At 39.9% G+C, this 12,694-nt stretch overlaps 2 protein-coding genes across 5 annotated transcripts in view; one reads left to right on the top strand and one right to left on the bottom strand.

Annotated features, from left to right (window-relative positions):
• Window positions 1–568, bottom strand: part of JAKMIP2 (janus kinase and microtubule interacting protein 2) — a 184,770-nt gene extending 184,202 nt beyond the window's left edge. For 3 of the 4 annotated variants that reach the window (XM_008014885.3, XM_008014886.3, XM_008014888.3), the window contains exon 1: window positions 261–568. Coding sequence is in view for 1 of the 4 variants with exons in the window: in XM_008014890.3 (XP_008013081.2) it covers window positions 261–263 (3 nt within the window). In the remaining 3 variants the exon portion in view is untranslated. The remainder of the gene's footprint in view (window positions 1–260) is intronic. The other variant, XM_008014890.3, reaches the window with a different exon arrangement.
• Window positions 569–704: 136 nt separating this feature from the next.
• Window positions 705–12,694, top strand: part of SCGB3A2 (secretoglobin family 3A member 2) — a 90,737-nt gene continuing 78,747 nt past the window's right edge. The window contains exons 1-2 of the mRNA XM_038006309.2: window positions 705–793; window positions 1,170–1,219. The gene's annotated coding sequence lies outside the window, so the exon portion shown is untranslated. The remainder of the gene's footprint in view (window positions 794–1,169; window positions 1,220–12,694) is intronic.

Here is a 12,694-nt window from a genome sequence, read left to right as displayed (position 1 = left end):
CTCAGTCTGCATTCTGAGCCAGTTAGAGATAAAATCAGAACACCTTTTTTTTTTTTTTTTTTTTTAAACACAAGCGGTTGCCTTCTCACTTCTCTCTTCCTGGCAACGTTCCTCTCCCTCCATCCTCATCTCTGTCTCCACATCTCCCCCTTCTAGTCTGAGGCACGGGAGTCATTGTTCAACTTCAGGCCAGAAATGTATACATAGGTCAAATAATAACACGCTAAACCAAGAAGGGAGCCCTACTGTTTCCTACTCACCATGCTGAGACCCGGAGAAGCTGTTTAAAGGAGGGAGAGATGCAAACTGAATCCATTTTCCTTGTGACCGAGTCGGATGCAGCCTCCGAACCCAACATCAGCAGCGGCTGCCGGTTTTGTTTTTTTTTTTTCCCCCTCTGTCTCTGGTTGGCGATGGTGCGAATAGGAACCACCCTTCCAGCCCCGCTAAAGTATCAGCAATAGAGGCGGCGGCGGCGGCAGCAGCAGCAGCATCACCAGTTGGGCCTCCTCCCTCTCGGAGGATGGGGTGAGCTCGGAAGCAGCCAGGAACTTGCAGCAGACACCTCCTCTGGCTCCTCCTTTCTCTCTCCCCCTCCCCCAGTGCCCCACCCCTGCTGCGGCAGAGGCTGCTGGCCCGGCAGCTGCTGGTTGCCATGGCAATGACCAATGATAAGCGACCAAGCTAAGGGGGAGGGGAGATGGGCGAAGCAAGCTGCAGGGTCTGGAGGGGAGAGAGAATATGTGCTGCTGCCCTCTGGGACGCTCTTGATCTCTCCTACCCTGGACTCCAGGTCTTTTAAAAAATGGGGCAAGGGTGGCTAGGCACGGGGAGAGAATAATTAAAATTTAATTGAAATTTAGATCGAAACATACGTAACAGCTTAGCTATTTTTTGCATTTTCTGTGGTTTTCCAATAAAATGTATGAAATTTATTATCAGAAAAATAATAACAAATATGGAGAAAATTATGTCGCATAACAGCAGATTATTATTACTTCCAAACGTGTTCGTGCTTTATAGCATCTTTTACTCAATACCAGGCAACAAGGTTATTAGAAAGCAAACGGAGTGCCTGGACTTTGTAATAGATTAAGAATCTGGTTGATTCCTTTGCACTACTCCCGGCTTGTTCTCAGGTAAGTTACTTGGTTTCACTGTTTTTCCAGCTACCCTTCTGAAGAGGACTTGGAGGAAATTGACGCTTCACTGAGGAAAAGTAAGTTGGGATAGAGACCGAAATTCCTTTCAACAACCACTGTTCTCAGTAGCACCAGTTGGTGGACAGTTCCCAATCTTTTTAGAGTCAAACTCCTAGAGCATTCATTTTCCTGCAGGCAATTCCTGTCGTTTTCATGGATGTCCCTTTGGAGTTGCGAAGTCAGTTGGCAGTCCGGGTGGTGGGCAGGAAAAGGGGAAGTGAAGTCAGCAATGTCCAGTTTTAGGCGAATTCTGTTTCTAACCATAATTATAGATGACACCCGTATTTATCTCGTGTAGGGGTTGTATATAATGCGCTAAAAGCTCGTGGCATGTAGTAAGTGTACAATAAATATTTACTATTAACGGCATAGTAGTACATTGTAGCCACCTCTTAATCTAAGGGTTTAAGGGGAATAACATGGCAATTTCAGGTAGGAGAAAAAATTAAGGTGAGAAAACCCAAAATATGTAATAACCATGATGATGATGGCAAAGACAGAGAGGCCCTAAGAGATTAAGTGTTCTCTACATCTTTATATTTGAGGACATTGTAAATCTCAGAGGAGTTAGATACATTTCCCAAATTCACAACTGATAAACGACAGAGCCAGAATCAAAATGAATTCTTCTTCTTTTTTTTTTTTTTTTTTTTTTGAGACGGAGTCTTGCTCTGTGGCCCAGGCTGGAGTCCAGTGGCCGGATCTCGGCTCACTGCAAGCTCCGCCTCCCGGGTTTACACCATTCTCCTGCCTCAGTCTCCGGAGTAGCTGGGACTACAGAGGCCCGCCACCTCGACCGGCTAGTTTTTTTTGTTTTGTTTTGTTTTGTTTTGTATTTTTTAGTAGAGACGGGGTTTCACCGTGTTAGCCAGGATGGTCTCGATCTCCTGACCTCGTGATCCGCCCGTCTTGGCCTCCCCAAAATGGACTCTTCTAACTTACATTTGCTTTCCTAGCCACTACACGTTTCTGCCACTCCTCCATAAAATGGAAATAATCTTTGTTCTTAATCCACAGAGTTATTTACAGGTTCAAATGGAATTAACACAAGTTCCAGAGTCAGACGACCTAGGCACCATTCCTAGTGCCAGTATTTACTATAGGTATAATTTGGAACGTATTTATTAACTTCCTCAAATCTACATTTCTTCATCTGTAAAAAGAAATAATCACAGAACCTCATGAGTCATTACAAAAATTAAACTAGATGATGTGTGTAAAGTGTGCCGTGTTTAGCAGATAGGAAATGTTCAATACATGTAGCTACCGTTAGTTGTTACTCATTTGTAAGTAACTTAATATTAAAACGTGAGAAGACTTTTTCCTGCATGGTGTCATTCTTGATGTCAGGGGCTTCTTCTAATAAAACCGGCTTGAAGGTAACTAGGTGATGAGGGAAAGAGTTGCAGCACTTCCCCAGCATTTGACACTGGCTTTCCATCCACTTGGTGGGAAAGCCTGCAACCTCCTTTGTGTGGCTAGTGTCCCCTGTCTTCTGTCAAAGCCTCGGCAGCCACACAACCTGCAAACACTTCCAAGTCAGCATCACCTATGTGTAACGTGTAACATAAAGGAATGGGATGTGATCATCTCACTTCTTTCAGTATTCCTGTATTTTATCGTCTGCTTTTTCCGCAGAGATGGTCTTGTAAGCAAGCAGACCAGGAAGCTGCAGGCTGTAGAAGTTATGACATACTAGATGACAGAACCCTCCACACTGTCTAGTTAATTAGTTAATTTTATTAACTATGGTTATAGTTAATAAACTATAACCATATGGTTCATCCTTAGTGTTAGGAGCTAAATGGCTAGGGGTAAGTAATTCTAGTTTTTTCCTCTTCTCCCATCAACATTTAACAATTGGTCAAGGGTCAACTGGTGAGAGAAAAGTTTGGTGTTTCCTATTTGAAGAAATCTCCAATTTAACCATTCAAATACAACTTACTCATTTGTTTTTGGTCATATCCAGGCAGCACTGTTATCATTATATATTGATAGTTTTGCCTTATTTATTTTAATTATGATTTACTTGATTTGCTATTTATTCATTTTTAAATGAAATGTTTCTGTGACTTCAGCAAAACATAAATGAAAATTGTTATGGTAAAGATAATGGACCCATGGGAAGGAAATGAAAACAAATTCTTAAATTTTTTAGTAAAACAAAGACTTCAGCTTTATTTATAATAATTTTTAATTTAAAAAGAAAGATTAAAACTCACACCTCTCTATTACCATCCCCTTTCTTACCATGCTCTATTTTTCTATATAACTGTATAGAAAATTAACATTAATAATATATTCTGTGATAATATAATACAGTATATTATAACATTGCTTAATGTAGTATGCTATACTATAATGTGTACTATATTATATATTAATGATATACCGTTTTTTTGGTGCTATTAAATTTCTTTATTTGTTTCTCCCTATCACAACGTAGACTATGAGAGGGCAGGGATTTTTATTTCTATGTTTGTTTGTGAGTGGTGTCTGGGCCATATTAGGTGCTCAATAAATATTTGTTGAAGAATAAACCAGTAAATAAATAAAAGAATAACTTTCTGCATTGAATCATGGCTCTATAATTTATATATATATATAATTATATAATAATACATATAGAATCATTTGTTCAGATATATTGTTGATATTTCTCTAATTACTTAGATAATTATACTAATTACCTTATTTAGCACACACGCATGTTCACGCAATGTTTATCTGGCACCTATTTTAAAACTACACAGTTATGAAAGTAAAAATGTTTGCTCACGTATGTTCAAAGTCGTCTAACATGTCCTCAGTGGGTAGGCATGGTGTTCTTTGGGCAACACTGATTTTCCTCTAAGAGCTTCTTGGTCAATAGTACTAATTGTGACCAAACTGTCTGCCTCTCCTGGGACTTTTCCAACTTTGACTTCTGAATTCCGTGAGATGTCTGAAGAAGTACAGGGTATGGGTCTTGGCTCCAAAAGTGGCATTAAAATTTCAGGAGATACCACAGCATAATGGGAGGAAGCTGCAAACTGTGGGCTCTGGGGACAGACTTCCTGGATTGAGTACAGCCTTTACCATTTCTTTTCTGAGTAACCTTGGACAAGTTGCTGTATCTCTCCATGGCTCAGTTTCTTTATCTGTAGGACATGATAGCAATACCTACCCCACTGAATTATTGTTCTGTGGGATTTGTTTGCACCTTGAAACATCATTTATTATCTCATAGTGTTTGCGGGGCAGAAATCTGGGAGTGGCTTAGCTCAGAGCTTCTGGCTCAAAGCCTGTCATGAGGTTGTAGTTAAACAGTTGGCTGTGGTTGCTGTCTCATATGAAGCCTCGACTGAGTTCAGTGAGTCCAGACTCACTCCCAGGGTTGTTGGAAGTCTTTGGTCTCACTGAGTCGTTTTTGAAGTTTATGTGTGCAAAATATTAAGGAGTACCTGGCATGTAAGAAATGATAAATCATATCAGTATTGTTATAAACACAATTTTATTAACTATGGTTATGCCTAGCACATTTTTCTGGATGTTTCCAAAGCACTCAGATCACTTGGGGTTATTCTAAAAGCTTGCTGTTACGGCTGCAGACCAGCTATCAAGAGATAATGAGGAATTCTGGAGATGCTTATGTCACACTTAGTCAAAAGCCTGATTTCCCCAAAAAGGGGGCAAAAACAAAGGCATTCATAAGTGACTGTTGTTTGTCCCCTGCCTTCTTTATGAGAGATTATTAATATATTATATATTTACAGAGAACATTAAATGTAAGCAGTAAGGATCTTCTTGAGTTTGCTAAGAATAAGAATCTCATTCTGACCTCATTGTATATCCGTTATCAATAGTATCAGTAAGCAAATATATTAGAAGAACTCTCCTATGAACTCTACACTCTTATGGCCGATGATCTTACAGGTGACTTCCTGCATAGCAAGTAGACACTTTTGTGTTTGTTCAGTTTATTTCCTCTTGAGGTTCCTTTGTTGCCTCAACTCTTCAACCTTTAAAATGTATCCATTAACTCCTTCAGGGTATCTTCACTGATATGAGGGTTAGCATTGAAGCTAGGGTTCCCATTGTACTGTGACACATCCTAACTACACTTACATGGTGAATGGTAAATATTCTTTTATTTGTCTTTCCTTCTTATTTTAGTGCAAGGCCTTTGAGGTCAAGGTTAAAGTTCATCCATTCATTTATTGTTACTCAATCTAAGAGATGTTTATTGTTAGTTGCTATCGTGTGCTGTTACTAGGTACCAAAGATGTAGCTGTGAGTCAGGTAACATGAGAACTCCCCTCATGGAGCTTATAGTCTAAGAGGAAAGAGAGCTTATATAATTACTTAAAATAAATTATATTGAGCACTACAACAGAGAAAATCAGGCAGCTCTGACAGCAGATAAAATAAAAGTATAATGTAGTTTGGAATCCCAGGGAAGATATTACTGGAGAGATTGTGGGGTGAAATGGGAGCAGGTTATTTAGAATATGCATGTAGGTCCTGATATGTGAAAGAACATGGCATGCTGGTCAAATGTTGTTTAATCCTAACACCTAGCACAGAACATGGCACCCATTATGTGCCACCTACATGTTTGTCAAAAAAATCTGCCTTCTCCATCTCCCAACACACGTAAACACAGAACTTCTTTCTTCCGTTTTTCTTCTGTTAATTTACTAAGGGGATTAGGGCTTGTCAATAGCTATGGAACGGACAAGCTGTATGAGATAAGAATGAATGAAAACAGGCCAAAGGATTAATTCTTCTAACAGTAGAAAAAAGAGGTATGATGCTCACAGTAACTACTGCTCCATTTCAGATTTATTAAGTGAGATTTACATGATAATACAAACCTTTGCTCTGAGGCTGAAATGAGAAGCAGTTTTTCCCTTTCAGGTCCTGGACAGTTGTATATTACCGTGGCAGATAATACATGGGCTTAAGTTACCAAAAAATCAGGGACACCAAAGAAATGAGAAAACTTCTGTTTCAATGACCTTTTCCAAGATTTTACAATCAGCAACTCTACAAATAAAAGCCAGTTTAATTTCAGTATATGTATAAGTTTTATTGTAACTTTAGTTTTTATTTTTAGTCATTTATGGGAAGCACCATAATTTTCATAATTTTTACAGTGCTTAGGAACTCAAAATGTCTTATTACATCACTGGGAGTAGAGAACACGAGCCAGAGAGTACAATAAACACATCATTGCACAGAGAAAAAACAGACATAGCTTTTCCCCTGTGGAGCTTAGAGTCAAACGTGTGGGATAACCAAAGAACAAAAATCAAACCACTAAAATAGTAGCAAATTTTCACAAGTACTATGAAGCAAGGAAAGAAAGGATGAAGAAGGACTGAGGGTAGGGAAAACAGGAGTGACTCACTGAGGAGTGACATTCAAACTGAGAAATGACATTTGAATTATGCCAATCATGTAAGAGCTGAGAAAAGAGAGTTTCATGTGGATGGATGAACTCTGAAGAAAAAGTTAGGAATGAGAAATACTTTTGAAGGCTGAAATACGGTGAGTAAGGGTGAAATTGGCATGAGGGGAAGTTTGGAAGGTGGGCAGGGGTCAAATTATTCAGCACCTTGAAGCCCACTGTAAGTTAACTGGAGTTTCTTAATTGCAATGAACAGCCATTGCAGAATTTAAATTTGGGTTAAAGCATTGTGGGAATGAACTGGTGGTGAGTGAAAGTGGATGCAGTTAGCATACTACAATAATCTAAGCCAGAGATGATACTTGTTAGATTAGGGTTGATATGGAGAAAACTGGACTGTTTCAAATGCATTTTAAAGGTAGAATTCTGGAGACTGCTGAGGGTTTGGATGTTGGGGTTGAGGGAGAGGGAGGTGTCAAGGATTACTTTTAAGTAGACAGCTAACTTCTTTCATTTGAAAGGATACAGTGTCAAGGTTCGGTTATTACCTTCTGTAATGAGGAAAGGCCTCAGAGCTCTGGCTCTGGGAAAATGTGAGGAAACTTAACGTGTTCTAAATGCTCAACTTGTGGGACTCCTCTTCATGCCTCCCCAGGTTTAGTGCTTTTGAGAATTAGGCATGAACAACTTGTCGGTGGATCAGGCAAACCATCACTGAACTTACGCTGCTGCAATGAAAGCAACTTGGCTAAAAGGGGCAGGTGAGGCCCTGGATTTTCATTCAGAATGTTCCCAAGGACCTTAGAGGTGGGTTGCCAATAGGAAATGGCCTTCCTCTATCTACTCAGAATGCGTTTTCTACCACAGCTAGCTTGGCCTCTTCCTCGATCACACTCCTGATCCTCTTACCTTCTAAACATGCGACCTTGTAACTATATCTTCTGTGCCTCGTTGTCCTCATCTATGAGGCCAGGATAATAATTGCCTTTGCTCTTAAGTGGAGATTTAAATGAATTATGTTTGTAAAGGCCTGAGCACACGTCTGGCATGTAGAAGGGTCTCTTTAGTTCCAGCTGTTCTATTATATAATGCCCTCCCCCAGATCTGAATCTTTCTTATGAAAGCCTTGAGGGCCCTAGTCTTTTCCTTCAGGACCCCAAGTGTTCGAACATTTTTCCTAATACCTCCCACCTCAAGACCCCCAAATAATCTTTTAGGTACCTCAAACAGCTAAGTACTTATTTTCCTTTGAAAGGCATGCCAGGTACAGAGAGACTGATGGACAAAAGGGTTGCCGGAATGTGGCACTTACAGATTTCGTGATCTGTCTCGCATGTTTATGAGCCAGCTTCCTTTAAATATTTATATCCTGTATTTGCATTTTATTACTAGTTGATCTCATTCTTACAGTTGATCCGAAGTGTGAAATTGGGAGCTAACACTTCCATGTTAGAAAAAAATGCACAGTGAAGGAGTTTGAGTTTTGTGTCTTGTGTGTTTTTTTTTTTCTTTTCCCTGCCAAGGACACAAAACCTTGTGAGCTAATCTCTGAGATCTCTGTGTCTGCTCACTGCCCCACTGCCTCCTCATGGGTCATTTTGCTTAACATGTCCTTGGCTTTAGCTACTGCTACAAGCTGAAGGTCTTTCTCCTGAGATGCCTGAAACTAGTGGGTTTAATCCTGAATGAAGGCTTTGGAAGAAAGGCAGGGCCAAGCCAAGACAGAAGGATTTAGACTTCAGGGCAGCAGATTTCCTCATATTAACTCTTGTAAACCTCTTTTACCCTAAGTCCAAATTCCTTCTTGTTTCTCCCATCCATTTCTCCTTCTAATACATTTCTCAATTCTTAATAAAACTCCAATCCATTTCTCAAATGAATCTATTGAACTCTTAACTCTGGCTGAAGTATAATTCTCAAAATGACAATACCAAGATCCTTAGGTAAATACAAAATGAACTCACGTCAATAATTTTATTAGTTAATTAATGAGGTGTTAAAACTGTCCCAAAGTACATTTGAGAAATTAGGTTTTTATAGAAATGTACAAGTAAGAGGACAAGAGCAGGTTTACTTGTACAACTCACTTGGACTTCAAGCTTGAGATAAAATTTTATACATACGATTGATCTAATTTATGACCTTGAATAAACTAAGCCAGTCGTTGACTTTTTGAGGTCATGATAGTCAGCCTTTGTATCACCTGAATCAACAGACTGATGAATATTTGTCTCTTATACCTGTGAAAGACCTCACACTGGATGTTAAGGACACTATTATCTGATCCTGAAGTCGGAGAAATACAGTTTCATACCCTTTCTCCTAACTTGCCTTGGTCTTGCCAGGTTATGTTTTAAACCCATCTGCTGAATCACAATATGGCCAAAGTTAGATATTGGAGTTCTTGTTTCAGCGATGTCTTCATCTCTCACAATATCCTTCCATCTTACAGCTATACATTTATAACAAAGAGATACATAACCAAAATATAGAGAGCAAAAAAGGAGAATGGATGAAAACAATGCTTTCAGGTAGACTACACACTGGACCCTGAGCCACTCTTGACTGAGTGACACTCGGGGTGTGAGGCATGCTGTACTCTATGTGGAAACTGAAAGATCCCTTCTACTTAACACATACACACACTGGGGCCCAAGAGATCCTGCTTTGACAACTCTTCTAGAAGAAGGTGAAGAGGATTGTTCCTACCTCACTAACAAATGTTAACATACAGAGGAAAGAGCTTTCTCCTTCTCTAAGAGAGCATAAAGTAGAGGTGAGAGTGAATTCTCTTTACCTTGAAAGAGACTGCTAAGCATTTGATCTGACAAGGACTGGGGACATTGGTGGCCTGGGTGAATATGACGACCACTGTGCCATGGAGGATATGAGGACTCCTGCAGGATGACGGGATGCCCAGCAGACCATGTGTGAGGTGCTTGAGAAGCAACAGCAGCTGCATGCTTAGTGGCGCTGATGAAGGGCAGGTCCTTACATGCAGAGGCCAGAGGCTGATACACTGATTCTTGAGCTCATATAATAAGCCTCTTGGGGACTTTAAGAGACACATTGAAGTGGAAGATGTAGAGGGCAGTTAGGGAATATATGCAGCAGGAATATAGTCTTTCAGTGTGAATAGCTCCTTCATTCATCCAGATGAATCAGGGTTTGAGATATGAGGTTACATAGCAAATAATTGGGTTTTTGTTTTTTTGTTTTTAAAGACAGGGTCATTCTCTGTCACCCAGACTGGAATGCAGTGGCACAATCACAACTCACTGCAGCCTTGAACTTCTGGACTCAAGCAATCCTCCTGCCTCAGCTTTCAAAGTAACTGGGACTACAGGCATGCACCACCGTGCCTGGCTAGTTTTCAAATAATTTGCAGAGATGGAGTCTGACTATGTTGGTTACACTGGTCTCAAACTCTTGGCCTTAAGTGATCCTCCCGTCTTGGCCTCCCAAAGTGCTGGAATTATAGGTGTAAGTCACTCAAATAGTTCTTGTTAAATTCCTTATCCAATCTTTCATATCTTCCTTGAGAACAGGTAAGCCAAGCGCGCTGTAGAAACACAGCGCAGCACCATGCTACATCCCTATCGTTTTACTTTTCGTGCTTCATTGCCTCTACATTAGAGCGCAGCGGGACAGTGGTAGAAAATACAGACGGTTTTATTTGTATGGTTTGCTCATGCCTGTATTTCCTGTTAATCCTATGGTTTGTCTTCATAAAAGAGAGTTTCTTGAAACGGGAAGTAAAAGAGAGAGATGTTTGCTTCACAAATTCCCCTTGATTTGTCTAGAGGTGTCTGGCAGAGCCCTTCACAGCTCAGTGCTCAGAACTTCATGCTTCTCCTCTGTTCAACAGAACTGTAAATTCTGCGGACCCTGCTTCTCCAGGGTCCCTTCCAGTGGAAGCTCCTCTTGCAAAGCCTAACACTATGTAGTCATTGTTCGCCACAGAGTTATGATGATTGTGCTTTTGGGCAACGCAGAGAATCAGCAGACTTTACACCACAGAGAAACTCTTGGAGTCACTTACATCATCCCAACTCCTTGCATAAGGAGATTTTATATTATGATGTAGGAAAGTGGACCAGGCCCTTTTCCAGAGTTTTGAATACTTGGCTTTCAATATGGGAGCAGAGTATCAGTGGTAAAATTCAAGACTCTTCTGTTATTTTTATTTATTTATTTTTGCGACATTGTCTTTCTCTGTTGCCCAGGTTGGAGTGCAGTGGCACGATCTTGGCTCACTGCAACCTCTGCCTCCCGGGTTCAAGCGATTCTCCTGCCTCGGCCTCCTGAGTAGCTGGGACTGCAGGCACATGCCACCATGCCTGGCTAATTTTCTTTGTATTTTTAGTAGAGACAGGTTTCACTGTGTTAGCCAGGATGGTCTCAATCTCCTGACCTCATGATCCACCCGCCTCAGCCTCCCAAAGTGCTGTGATTAGGGACTTGAGCCACCGCATCCGATCAACTGTTCTGTTATTATGCCATCTTCTTATCTCCTGAAAGGCCTGGTGTGTAATAAATCTCCTGAAAGGTCTGGTGTGTAATAATGCTATGAATAGTGAATTTACCCTCCCCTTTCAGTCTACCATATTATTCTAGGTGAGGCTTTCAAAGTCACTACATTAGGAGCAAATTAACACTGAGTGAGAAAAATGTCACTGCTTTCTGCATTTCCAAATAGCTCAATTTCCAATCCTTTCTTATTTTACATATAGTCACTGAATAAGTGGAGACCCAGAAAGGAGGAATAGGTTACATGGCTTCATTACTATTTCCCCCAGATTCTCAGAAGCTGTGATCTACCTTTGTAAGATGGAATAATTTTTTAAACATAAGAGCAAAAGAAGATATAGCATATTGAGAATCATGTAAATTCCACTGTAATTCTAAAGATTTGCTGACTTTCACAATCAGGAGTATATTTTTATTCTTCCTTTTGATACAATGGTGTGGCTAATGACTATCTGGTTCAAACATCTAATTATTGGAATTAAGACACAGTATGAATCAGATGCAATGGATCTCCTAATATTTTCTCCTTTTTTCCAACCATTTCTGTCTTGGCCCTGGGATATTATAGCATAGAGAAGTCACAGAAGAGAAAAGTGCTTTGCATTATACAATGTCCCAATTTCCCAGAATTTTCTGGAAAATGGCCTGAGTCCGACTTTATGCAGAGATCATAAGTATGGAGACAAGAGTACATTTGTTTTATGTACCTTTCCTGAAGGAGAAGTCTTCATGTCCTAGACTTAAGTATGGGATATCAGACTTAGAAAGAATAATTTATAACTAATTATGGCCTCTGTGACCGAATTAGACCAAGTCAAAGGCCTGCCCTTTTATAGATCATAATAACAATTCAAGAAATTCCTATTTCTTGAATAAAAAGTTGTAATAAATATTAAATTCTGTTTTTTGAGCCTCTGTCCCACAGATTGTCCTGAATAAGGTGCTATAAATGAGATTTTAGAAGCAGATTGTATGAGACCAAGATAAAGCAACTTCAGGCTTAGGCTACTAACATCTCTTGTGCTTCCCATTTTTAAAAAATCTAAGCCTTAACTAATCTATTACAAACTAATTCTTTGCTTCATTCAGTGTCCTCAATCTTCATATTTTCCTCTATTTGACACCCTATTCTCAGATCAGACAAACCCATGTATAAAACACAGGACGAGAAAATGATGATAATTGAGACTAACAATTCCAAGTACATGATAATTCTTAGTAACGTCTTACTAAGATAATTCATAGTAATTTCTTAATCCAGGGACTAGTATGAGGGACCAAACTTAAAGGGGAATCCTAATGCTATTCCTCTCCTTTTTGTTTAACATGTATGTGAGTAATGTGTCGCTGATACTCCTACTGTCCTCTCCTCCATCCACACCTTCAATAGAGAAGTGGCTCCATGACTATTATCAGGATTTCTGTAAAACCCTTAGTTTTGGGGAATTGCAGTTGGATGTGGATGAGAACTGCAACTGGAACCTAGGATTGCACCTTTCTTCCCCAATGAAAAGGCTTTAGAAGACATCTCATTTAACTCTTTTCTCCAGTTTTGGTTCAATTAAAAGTT

Source organism: Chlorocebus sabaeus, chromosome 23 (assembly GCF_047675955.1).
Source record: "Chlorocebus sabaeus isolate Y175 chromosome 23, mChlSab1.0.hap1, whole genome shotgun sequence".
Classification (NCBI taxonomy): Eukaryota; Metazoa; Chordata; class Mammalia; order Primates; family Cercopithecidae; genus Chlorocebus; species Chlorocebus sabaeus.
Note: the sequence above shows the minus strand (reverse complement) of the source record. Positions and strands in the feature narration are given on the sequence as shown.